Below are 11,313 nucleotides of genomic sequence, written 5' to 3' on the forward strand. Positions count from 1 at the left end.
CACCTGCCCATCTGATCGCAGTCTGGGAGCTCATCTGCGGCTGATGTGTGGGGGCCTCTGGCTCTGCCGGCCCACCAGGAACAGACTCCCCCACTGGCCCATGGCCCTGCACCTGATGCTTACGCCCCAGCTGAGGAGAGGCTGGTGCTGAAACAGGGCGACAGGAGGCAGCCCCCAGGACAGCAGGCTCCCGTCACTGAATGCCACTCTGCAGGAGCTGCCCTCTCCCCAGGTGTCCAGGTCAACGTGCAAGCACCTCCACAAGCCCACCTGCCCAGGTGAGGAGCACGTGGGAGATCCCAACAGCAGCATTTGCTGAGGATCAAGGCAGGTTCTTCCAGACAAGGGGCACAACCCCCTGCCCTGCACCCCTCTTGGCAGAGGCTGCAGAGTGGACCCCCACCGAAGCCCCACTCCTCCAACCAGGAGTGTTTTGAGCAGGAGCCACACACAAATCTCTCAGGCGCTTTGTCTTTATTTCACACGGCTGTGGGTGCCTCTTGTCCCAGACCTGTGGTCATGTGTCCAGGGGATACATGTGTCCTGGGGAGTGGGCCAAACCTGAGGGCATCCCTCTGGAGATCCCCAGGCTGCCACTGTTGACCTGAGGGGGACAACACAGGCCTTGCCCTCCCCGCCGGTGAGCGGTCCTGAGTCGCTGGCTCCTGTTCTGCCACACGGTGGGGGGTAGGGGGGGGTGGGGGCAGTGCCAAGGGTGCCCTCCTCCAGCCTCTGGAGTCCAGGATGGGCAGAGGATGACGGCCACATTGGAGCCTCCCTGGGACGTGAGGTCTGTGGTACCCCGGGTGGAGGCTGCTCCCCCCCCCCTTTGTGTCCTGGCTCAGCCAACAGCCTTGATCCCCACGGAGGGCTCTGGCGCTCCCTCAAATGCACCCCGGCCAGAGGACGAGTCCAAGAGAGAGAAAGGCGGTCATGCGGCCCGAGTGTCTAAACCCCTCGTGCAGGGTCCTGGCCCTGGACCGCCCAGAGCGCTCCCAGCGCAGGGCTGAGCCTCTGAAGCGTGGCGGCTGCGTGGGCTTAGCTTTGAAGACTCATGTCCAGGTTATAAAGGAGATGCAGCGCGTTAATATAAAAGGTCGTACAGACACATATAAAAAACAATTTGGTCTTCCGTTAAGGCTGTTACAGTTTAAAGTTATGTAAACCACGCACAAAAAAACAGTTACTGTAAAAAATTACAAAATGGGAGGTGGGAGATGCTAGGTGGCCCGCCGTGATTCCATGCTCTGGGTGGGCGCGATTGCGCAGCGTGGAGGCTCAGCTAGGGCGGCCCAGCCTCAGCTGGCCTCTCCCGGCCTCGACCCTGCACTGGGAGCCGTTGCTCCCTCCCACATCGCTCTTGCAGCTTTTCATTCCGGATCCTTCTCGGCGAGCTGAATGCTGGCTCTGGGCTGTCCTCGGACATGTGGACAGGCGGCTGTGGGCCCTCAGCCGTTGGCCTGGCCCGAGGTGGGGGGCAGGCAGTAGGTGGGAGGGTCCGAGTACCTTCGCTTGGCCCCAGGTGGCCGGTCGTCCTTGTCCAGGGGCTCCTGAGCGCCCCTCGCGGGCAGGTGAGCACAGGGTGTGATATACACAGAGTGTACCTGGTCCGGGCGGCGGGCGGGTGGCTCTCGGCGTCTCACCGGGGCAGCAGCCTCCTGGGGCCCCGGCGCCCGGCCGGGAAGGTGGGAGGGCAGGCCAGGTGGGAGCTTGATGTTCGCCGTGGGCATGATGGGGGTCCGCCGGGGCGTCTTCACTCTGACCGTCATGAAGGACGACGGCCTTCGTCGCGGAGGGGCGGCTGCCGCGGGGAGGGGGCTCGGGGTGGGTACACCGGGGCAGGGGAGAGCAGGCGCAGGGGGCCCTTTTGAGAGACAGATGGCAGGGTTACTGCAGCTTCAGGGCCGGCACATGGTCCCTCGCCCCGGGGCCGGCGGTGGTGGACATGGGAAGGAAAAAAGCAGACGCTACCTTAATACTGACCTTCCGAGGCCCCCCGCCCAGCCCGCTCCTCCAACAGGCTCTCGGTGCTGGCCGACGTCTCCGAGTCCAGGTTCTCCTCATCGGAGCCCCGCGGGTCCAGCTCCGGCAGCCGGTAGGTGATGTCCTCCCTGTGGAGGAGGTCACAGTGTCCAAGGCTGTTCCCATGGTGAAAGACCACCCCACGGAAAGTGCCAGGCTGGTAGGGTACAGAGCAGGCCGTCCTGGTCCTGGATGGTACTCCCTGCCCCCAGCACCCCACTCCCACCCCCAAAGCACACCTGGCCCAAATCACCCCGGCCCTGTGAAGCTGACGGGAAGAAGGTGTCTGGCTGCTGAGGGAAGCCAGGCACCTGGGCCAGGACTGAGCTGGTGAGGAGCTTCTGCCTCAGGACCTTTGCACGTGTTTCCCTCCACCTGCATTGCCCTACCCTGTTCCTAAGACTAGGGTGACGGGGCGGCCTGGGTCACTCCTATTCTCTTGGCAGCATTTTTAATAACACCCCCTTCACATCTTGACTGGACAACAAATTAGTCACCCTAACTAAGGCCAACTTCTGGACAAAGTCTGGGCATCACCCCTCTGTTGCCTCATCTCTCCCACGGTGTGGGTCACCGTGGTTCCCTGTGGTCAAGCATGGGGTTTCAGGACAGCGGCACCCGTTGAAGTGGGTCCTGGACGATGCGAGGAGCCTAGCCTGGCAGCCTCTAAGGGCCAGGCTCCCTGTGGTGGAGGGCCTGTGAGTGGCAGGGTGGGGGGCGCCGGAAGGGGATGGAGGAACACTTGCTTCTCTTCCTTGATGGACTGGATCCGCTCCATGAGCATCTCCTTCTCGCGATCCTCGTCGCCTCCGGCCACCTCCTCCTCTGGCAGCACGTCCAGCTCCTCCAGGCCGCCGCTGCTACTCACCCGGGCCTTGGGGCTCTTGTTCTGCAACAGAGAAGCAGCAGGTCTGGCCAGCCCCCTGGGCTGGCAGAGAGTGCGGTGTGAGCGGCCTGGGAGATTAGTTCTGACGTGGACGGTGGGCTTAGTGAGGCTTCTCCAGGGTCACGCGGGGAGGGGGTGGCCGGCGCTCAGCTGGTTAGTCGTCCTTCTCACACAGGTGGTCAGCAGGCACGGGCCTCCCCCAGCATGCACTTCGGAAAGGTCAGGACACATTAGGTCTATCCTACAAGGGCCCTGGGCCAAGGGGAACTCCAGCATGCACCGCTGGGGGAGACATGCAGGGCGGCTGCTAAGCGTGTACATACCAGCATCGCCTCATAGGGAGACGAAAACCCCAGTTTGAGAGGCCATGGCTGGGGGAGAGATGAACAGAGGGTGACCACTGGGGGCCACTGACCCTGACAAAGGTGTGCGTCAAGGACACCGGGCCACATCTGACCGCAGGGACAAAGACAAGGGTCCTCCCACAGTAGCCCAGGACCCGCCCCCACCCGCTCCCCCACCCCCCACCCCCTAGTGTGGAGCCACTTCTGCTGTGGGAACGTTTCCTTGTGGGCGGGGGCCCAGGTCAGCAAGGGATGGAGCTGGAGAATGACCCGAACCACTGCCAAGAGAGTGACAGGTCGCCCGCTGCCCTCTGAGAGGGGCGTTTGCCTGAGGCTGGGAATGGGCCTCTAACCCTGCTGCCTTGAGGCCCCTGGCCAGGCTGCCTGTGGCCAAGGGTGTGGGGAGTCTGAGGGGTGGAGACCGCGCCCAACCCCTGAGCCCCGCCCACATGCTCACAGTGTTCTGTCGCAGGAGTGAGAGTCTCCGGATGGCCATGCTCTCTGCTGCCTCCAGCTGGTTGATCTCCTCCATCTTCACCTTGTACTTCCTCATCTGCTCCTTGATCAGCATCTCCACACACCTGTGGAGAAGGCAACTCAGTTACCCTCCCAGGGATAGTGGGTGTAGGGGCCCCTGCATCCAGGGAGGCGCTAGCTGGAGACTGGGGAGCAGTGGCTGAGCAGAGACCCATCCACAGACCAGGCAGGGCCAAGGACACGGCTGTGGCTCCCGTCTCGGCCCCTCTCACTCATTGTGTGACCTCAGGCAGCTCACTCCACCTCTCTGAGCTTGAGTCCCTACCTCAACAAGCCTCTTGTTTGAAAGAGGAGGTTCAGTACAACAGGTCAGAGTGAACAGACCCCTCCTAGTCCCCCTGCAGGGTGGGATGATCCTGCCTCACACAGAAGTATGAGGTGCAGGGAGGTGGGGTACCTAGTCCCAGGGGCTGCAGGCAGCCAGCCCCAAGGGCTCCCAAACATGCGCTCTGCCCACCGCACATCTGCTTGGTGGGCAGTACCAGGGGAGACTCAGCCCAGAGTGGTCAGTACTGGGGGGGACTCAGCCCAGAGTGGTCAGTACCAGGGGGACTCAGCCCAGAGTGGTCAGTACCGGGGGGACTCAGCCTGGATGGAGAGGCAGTCATGACTCAATTTCCCACCATCACAACCACATAAGAAAAGACCAAAGAATGAGCTGAAGAGGCCGGAAGTAAATCTGTGCAGGACACCATCCCACCGCCTGGGGGTGTCAGGGCCACACAGGGCTCCTTTCCTCACTGCCTGTTCCTGTTCCTTAACTGCTGGGGGACATATCCTCAGGCCTTCTCTGTGTGTTTGCCTCAGAAAACTTCCTAGGGTGACAGGTTCTTGTTTTTACAACTCGCAGCCTAAACAACGTCCTCTTAGTGACTGAGATCTGACGACCTCCTGAGTTCTTTTGAGGAACTTTCTGTGAACTTTTACAGATGGCTCTGGGGAAAGAAGAAACACCATGACTTCCATTTGCTGCCGCCGCTCACAGCTACCGGAGGCCGGGATGTTGGTGGTCACCGTCTGCTCCTTGCCTTGAGATGAGGGGTAAGGGATTTCTCCTCTTTTTTGGTTCTGCAGCCTCAAAAGAACTTGGAAGTGATGCCCTTGCTGCCTGAGGAGAGACGCTGCCACGTCTCCGCCCAGGTCTGGGTGTGCGTGAGCCCCGTGATGTGGGGGCTGCTTCTCGTCCCTTACGTGAGAGGGGAGCCCCGCTCCCCACTCACAGCAGCCAGCGCCCCACCTCCAGACTTTGTTAGAAGTTGGTTTTAGTACAGACGTCACGTGTGCTCATCAGAGCACACTGGAAAAAAAGATGGATAAAAAGGCCAAAAGAAGTCCACCACCATCCCAGGGCTCAGGGACACTGCCTGGCCATCTCGATCCAGGCGTTGTCTTCTGGACTTTTCTCTGCATGCACATCTACATACAGAGGGACTGAGCTGGCACAGGGTTTCAGATCGGGCTCTCCCGCTGTCATGGGGTCCCTGGCTGGACTGCCCTGGGCGCGGGCTGGGGGTGGGGCTGGCGTCGACTGGGCCTGGCACTCACGTGGTGATCTTGAGAACGTCCTTCATGCTGGTCAGCGGGTCCGAGTTGTCTGGGCAGCGCAGGAGGCAGGGCGCAAAGATGATGGCCAGCGCGCTGGGCGACATGCGGTTCACATCCTCGAGCAGGGCCACCCTGCATGGCGAGTGGCAGTTAGGGGCAGCCAGGAAGCCCTGAGGCGGGAGTTCAGAGCCCTAGGGTGGCTGCAGGAAGGTGCCGCTGCAGCTGGGAGGTGGGAAATGCTCGCCTCCACGGTGCAGAGAGGCGCCACCATGGAGCCGGGGCCCCTGCAGACTGCCAACACTGGCCCACGGCCAGGCGCAGAACCAGTAGAGAGTGCTGGCCCGGGAACGCTGTGGCGGGTTCCAGGCGGGGACCCCACCCCTCAGAGAGCGGGCGGGCGGGCACTTGCTTGACAAGGTGGAAGACGAGCCGCTCCAGGGAGTTGTGGTTGGCTTCGGGCAGGTGCTCCAGGACGGCGTAGATGGCGGCCAGCTGCTCCTGCTTCTCCGGCAGTTCTAGGAGGGCCTGGGCATGAGCTCCCGGTGGGACCCACCCAGACACGCCCTGGAGCGCAGGGGAGCCTCCCACCGTGGGGGGCCTGGGATGGATGTGTGGCAAGAATGCAGGGCCACAGAAGGGTCCCAGGCCCACCCCAGGCCTCGGTTTCCCAGCTGTGATGGGGTGGACCCCCACTCCGGCTGTCCATGGCGAGTGCTGGCGGCTCCTACCTCCAACTTTGGCCACCTGCCTGCCCTCACCGCCTCCAGGGGACTCACCGACGGCTCGGAGGAAGTCGCCGTACTGGGCAAAGGTCATGAGGGGCTCGGGCAGTTCCCGCAGCCACTGCTTGAGCACTCCGGTGATGGCGTGGATGGGGAAGTCCTCCAGCTTGACTGCTGCAGGGTCTGCAGGGAGGGGGCATGGCCGGTGAGCGCAGCGCAGGCAGGAGGGGGCACCCCCCCACACCTGCCAGCCTGCAGCCCCGCCTCCCACAGCACCCACCTGTCTGCAGCGCCTGCCGGAGCTCCCGTGTGCGGTTGGCGGCACCCGACTTGCGGTAGAGACCCTCGGTGTACAGGCCGTGCATCTCCACATGTTCCAGAAGCTTCTCCAGCACAATGGGCACCGAGGCCTTGTCGCTGGTCAGACTGTCCACACACACGCCGAAGTGGCCTGGCTCGGTGCCCGGCTCGCTCTGCAACACCGGGGTGGCAGTTAGGCCTGGGCCATCTGTCCTCCCTGGCTGCCCCTCATGTCTCCTTTGGGGGCTCCGACCCTCCTTGTCCCTCGCCCCCCCTTGCAGGCTGCTGGGGGTGCCAGGCTGCAGAGGTCAGCTCGATGGCCACTGGGCAGGGCCCCCTATGTGGAGCACCCACGGCTCCTGCAGCCTCAGCACCCGGGACCCTGCCTCCATCCTGTGCAGAACACCTGGAGGAGGGAGGAGCAGGGCCAGGGGTCTGAGATGCACACACAAGCTGGCCCCTGCCTCAGGGGACCTTGAGGGACTCTGACAGGATCGGGTGTGCTCTGCTACAGGAGAGCCCCCCACGTCAGCGCCTTGCTCCCACCTGACGCCCTCCCTTGGCCTCACGCCAAGCACACCCTCTCCTCCGCACCTCTCAGGATGGCCTCCCCCAGGCACCCAACTCTGGACTGACAGTCGTTCTGGAAAGTTCCTGGCCACGGCGGGCTCACCTTCCTCCCGCATGTATAAGAGCAGTAGGTCTGAATCTTGTGCACGCACTTCTTGTGGCAGGTCATCTTGCACACTAGGAGATCATGGGGGCGTCACAGATGGTGTGTCAGGGACCCCAGGTCCCAGTGGCCGGAGGTGTACCGACCAGCTTCTAAACTTGCACCATACAAATCTCCGCCCTGGCTCCCAAGTGAGGAAGCCGTTTGGGCAGGTGTTCACAACTGGCGACCATCAGTGGCCTCAGAGCCAGCCCGGCCAGCAGGACAGGACCAGGGCTTTGGAGGGCCTCGGTCCTGCCGGGAGGCGGCCCTGGGGACTCAGCCATTATGGTGGCACAAGTGATGTCGCTGTTGTTTCTCCCGACACCAAGCCCTCAGACTATCTAGCTGACACGACGCACGGAGAGGAGAAATCAGCTATGACAGAAAGGAGGGGCATCTGGGTGTCCTTGTCTCAGGATAGTGACAAGTGCCCAGGTAAGTACGGTGCATGTGGGGTGGCGGACTGCTCCTCACACAGGCCAAGGGGAGAGGAGGCCCTGGGCTGAGAAGAGAGCCAGGCCTGCTGGTCTTGGTAGGAAAGTGCCACCGCCAGAGGCCACCTGACCCCACAGCTCCGCTGCTGGCCTGGCCTCTCCCGGTCCCCTGACTGGGGGCTGCTGGGCCATCCTGAGCTGGGCTTGGTCTCTCAGGGTCCCCATGGGGAATGACTGGATTCGCTGTGGACTCAGGGAGCAGTGTGTACGAAGGCCCAGAGGCCTGCCCAGGTAGGCGTGTGGAGGGGAGGCTGCGGAGCTGGGGGGCTCAGGGCCAGCAAGGAACCAGGCTCCGCCTCAGGGTGATGATGGGAGTGTCAGTGGGTGAAATGTGGCTGGGGCAGTGTTCCAGAAAGATCCCTGGTGCATAGCAGGGGTCGGGAGGTTTGGGGAGGGTGGCGGTGTGGTGAAGGGGGCGTGGGGGTCGGGACACTCACCGCTGCAGAGCAGGGCCTTGTCCATGAGCCAGATGTAGGAGAGGCACTGCTCGCATGACTGCGGGATGCTCACCTGGTAGCTCACGAACACGTGCCCGTTGTGCTGCTGGACCTGGGGGCCGCGGAGAAGATGCTGAGCGGCCAGGGCGGACCCCGAGGGGGTCGCCGCCTGCGGCAGCTCATGGGGACTGCTCATTCACGACTAGGGTTCCTTAGGGCTGGGCGGGAAGATGTCCCTGCACACACTCACACGTACCTATGCTCACATACGTGCACACTCTCATGTGCATGTCCACACACATACTCACAGCGCGTTCCTGCTTCCGCTTCTTCTTCTGGGCTTTGCTCTGCTGTAAGGAGCACAAAGGTGAGGTCCGTGCAGGCCCCTGCAGACGCCCCTGGGGACGCCCCCGCCCCTGCCCTCACTCAAGCGGCACTACCCACCTTGGGCAGCTCGAAGTCGTTCTTGGTGTACCCGCGCGTGAACTCGTCGAGCAGCGACTGGAAGAGGTTGAGAACCAGGTTGGGGTCCTTCTCGCCACGCTCGGCCGCTAGGTTGCTCACAACAATCTGGTAGTTCTCCATGAGGTCCTTGTAGCCGACATGGATCTTCCCATTCTGCAGGGATGCGAAGTGTGACCCCCCGGGATAGACAGACGGGGCGCCCGGGGGGTTGCCGTGGCCCTCCCTGGGCTGGGGCTCCACGTACGGGGACGGAGTACATGGTTTTGAGGTTGCTCCTGAACTTCTCGGTGGCCTCGATGAATAAGCTCTCGATGGGAGTCTTCTGGGAACGCAGGTCATTTATCTGGAGAGGGAGAGAGGGAGGGACGCGCTGACCCACCACTCTGCCCTGTCCTAAATCCTTCCCTGGCTGCCCTGGGCTTGAAGAATATCTGGGCCCTCTGGCCAACCCTGGTCCCTCTGATCTCGTGAGCCCAGGTTAAAGCTCTCAGCACTTGTGGTTCCACTGCTCACTGTGGGGTGCCGAGCAGCATCCCTGCCCTCCCCCAACCAGACGGCGGTAGCACTGCCCGGTCGTGAGGACCGAGTGTCCCCTGGGGGCACACTTGCCTCGTTGAGAACTGCTGGTTTAGCGGGCGCCCTTCCTGCCGCCCCACACAGGTGCTCAGCGCCCAGCCACACCCCACAGCCAGGGCTGCCTCAAATGGCCGGGTCATCTCATGACGCCTCCACCTTTCACTGGGTCTTCGGTCCCTTCGGTGTCCCAGTCCGCCCACTGCCCCTCTGCAAAGCTCCCAGATACCCCTCTGTCTGCCGGGGGATTGCCCGCAGCTGGGCTGTGAACACCCCAGGCACAGGCCATGGCTTTATTCACCTCCGCTGTACACAGTAAGTGCTCAATCAGTGTCTGCCTCGGACCAAATGCATTTTGTAAAAGTGTGTTCTAAATAAAATATGGTCACGCGCTGCATACCGACGTTTCGGTCAGCGACAAACCGCACAGATTAGGGTGGTTGCATAAGATCAGTGGCATAGAGCCTAGGTGTGTAGTGGGCTAGACCATCCAGGTTTGTGTAAGGACACTCTGAGATGTCTGCATGACGAAATCACCTAATGACTTGTTTCTCAGAACGTGTCCCCAGGGTTAAGCGACATGACTGTAGGAAGCTTGCAGCAGGATAAGGGAAGGCTGCAGGACCCAGGGACAGCCTGGTGGGACACGGTGTGTCCAGCGCCCTGCACAGAAGGTACTCTGGATGCTGGTGTTCCCATTTCCTGGTGTGTGTGAGAAAGTGGTGCAGCCGCCCCCAAGGGCACTGTGAGAACACATGAGGTGTCTTCACCACAGATTTCGGACTGCCAGGGCAGGGACCATAGGACAAAATGCAGCTGACGGAGGCCCGACCCACGCGTGCGTGCACACACACGCCTGCTCTAGATGACTCCAGCACAGGCCACCGCACCTCACCCGAGGCCCTCGGGACCAGCATATTCTAGAATCAGAGGCTTCGGGTGTAACGCTATTTCACACATGCTGTGTAGCCCCCATAGTAAGACGCCCTGACATTCTGCATGAAATGGAAATGTCCACGCTGAGTGAGATGAATGTAGGCTACAAATGGTCTCACGTGAGCCCAGGCTGGGTTTTGCAGAAAAACAAGCTGATGCCAAACTCAGGAATAAGTGTCTGATTTCTGGAACTTTCTATGTGTTGAAACTGTGCACCTGGACTTTCTGTTCCTGGCCCACTAAGGGCTATGCTGTGGCAGCTTGAAAAACTCTGCCAGGAGGTGAAGGCCCTTCTGGGGAGGCCTGGTCTGACCCTGCGAGTGCGTACCCCTCCCCGCCACCCCTGCCAGCCCACCTTGTTGAGCAGGAACTCATCTAAGAACTTGAGCTCGTTGGCGTTGGTGATCTTGCGGAACACCGACTCCCGCCACTTCTCCGACACGGTGATTTTGCCAATCTTGAGGTTTCTGTTCTTCTTCCCTTTGCCTCCTGGCTCCTTGGTGTGCTTCTCACCTGCAGCGTGGTGGTGCTGGTGGCCAGAGGAGGCTGGAGGGGAAGGGTGAATGGTGAGGGCGGGTTCCAGGGGAGGACATGGGTTGGCCCTTTGAGGCATGGTCATTAACGCACAGAGCCAGGACCCCGCCCCACTGCGCACCAGGGTCCACCACCAGACAGCGCCCTCGGGGCCCAGGACCAACCTTGAAGCCCTGTGCCCAAGGCCCCACCTGGGGACCACCCATGACCCTGGGAGACCTGGTGCTGAGGCTGTGGGTGACCAACCTTCCAGATTCTTCTTCACGGTGGTGGCTTCCAGCACGATGTGGCCGGGTACCAAGTTCTCGATCTCCTCCATGCCCTCCAGGCTATATTTTTTATCCTTGTTCTTGTGCAGGAAAAGTCTCTTAAACGTGGATCTGTAGGAGAAATTAAGGGGTTCCACTTAAGCCTGAGGAAATGAAAACAGATGTGAGGCAGGGAAAAAAGATCATCTTACTGTAGAGAAAAATGGCCTTCTTCTTGGTTATCAATGGAACAGGATGGTACTAACAACAAGGTCAATTTGCGTGAACTGACAGGAGTCAGGTGCAAGTGCACGATGCTGAGCAGAAGTCACAGCGTGACCCCATTTTCGTATTAAAAAAGAAATAAAACTAGCCCTGCCCCTCATGTGTTTTCATGGGCACAGGATAGGAAAAACAATCAGGCAGAACAAACGCAAACCGTGCCCCGCGGCTGCTGGCTGTGCTGAGCTGAAAGGTGGCCCTGAAGAGAAGCGTCTGTGCGCTAACCCCCAGGGCCTGTGAGCGCAACCTTATTTGGGAAAAGGTCTTTGCAGA

At 61.2% G+C, this 11,313-nt stretch overlaps 1 protein-coding gene across 9 annotated transcripts in view; it reads right to left on the reverse strand.

Moving 5' to 3' along the window:
* Nucleotides 1-457: 457 nt before the first annotated feature.
* The window catches only part of MYO9B (myosin IXB), an 87,774-nt gene continuing 76,918 nt past the window's right edge, over nt 458-11,313 (reverse strand). For 5 of the 9 annotated variants that reach the window (XM_014781757.2, XM_087443623.1, XM_087443624.1 and 2 more), the window contains 16 exons: nt 10,757-10,890; nt 10,332-10,522; nt 8,712-8,810; nt 8,447-8,620; nt 8,311-8,352; nt 8,003-8,114; nt 7,030-7,103; nt 6,337-6,529; nt 6,111-6,239; nt 5,744-5,849; nt 5,335-5,466; nt 3,710-3,833; nt 3,232-3,279; nt 2,769-2,911; nt 1,984-2,111; nt 458-1,864 (listed from right to left, as the gene is read on the reverse strand). In XM_014781757.2, the coding sequence (XP_014637243.1) occupies nt 1,449-1,864; nt 1,984-2,111; nt 2,769-2,911; nt 3,232-3,279; nt 3,710-3,833; nt 5,335-5,466; nt 5,744-5,849; nt 6,111-6,239; nt 6,337-6,529; nt 7,030-7,103; nt 8,003-8,114; nt 8,311-8,352; nt 8,447-8,620; nt 8,712-8,810; nt 10,332-10,522; nt 10,757-10,890 (2,245 nt within the window). In that variant the 3' untranslated portion in view covers nt 458-1,448. Of the gene's footprint in view, nt 1,865-1,971; nt 2,112-2,768; nt 2,912-3,231; nt 3,280-3,709; nt 3,834-5,334; nt 5,467-5,743; nt 5,850-6,110; nt 6,240-6,336; nt 6,530-7,029; nt 7,104-8,002; nt 8,115-8,310; nt 8,353-8,446; nt 8,621-8,711; nt 8,811-10,331; nt 10,523-10,756; nt 10,891-11,313 lie in introns of all 9 variants that reach the window. The other 4 variants (XM_087443625.1, XM_087443626.1, XM_087443621.1 and 1 more) reach the window with 3 other exon arrangements.

The sequence above is a fragment of the Ceratotherium simum genome, chromosome 18, assembly GCF_057802395.1.
Source record: "Ceratotherium simum simum isolate JZ-2026a chromosome 18, ASM5780239v1, whole genome shotgun sequence".
NCBI classification, from domain to species: domain Eukaryota; kingdom Metazoa; phylum Chordata; class Mammalia; order Perissodactyla; family Rhinocerotidae; genus Ceratotherium; species Ceratotherium simum.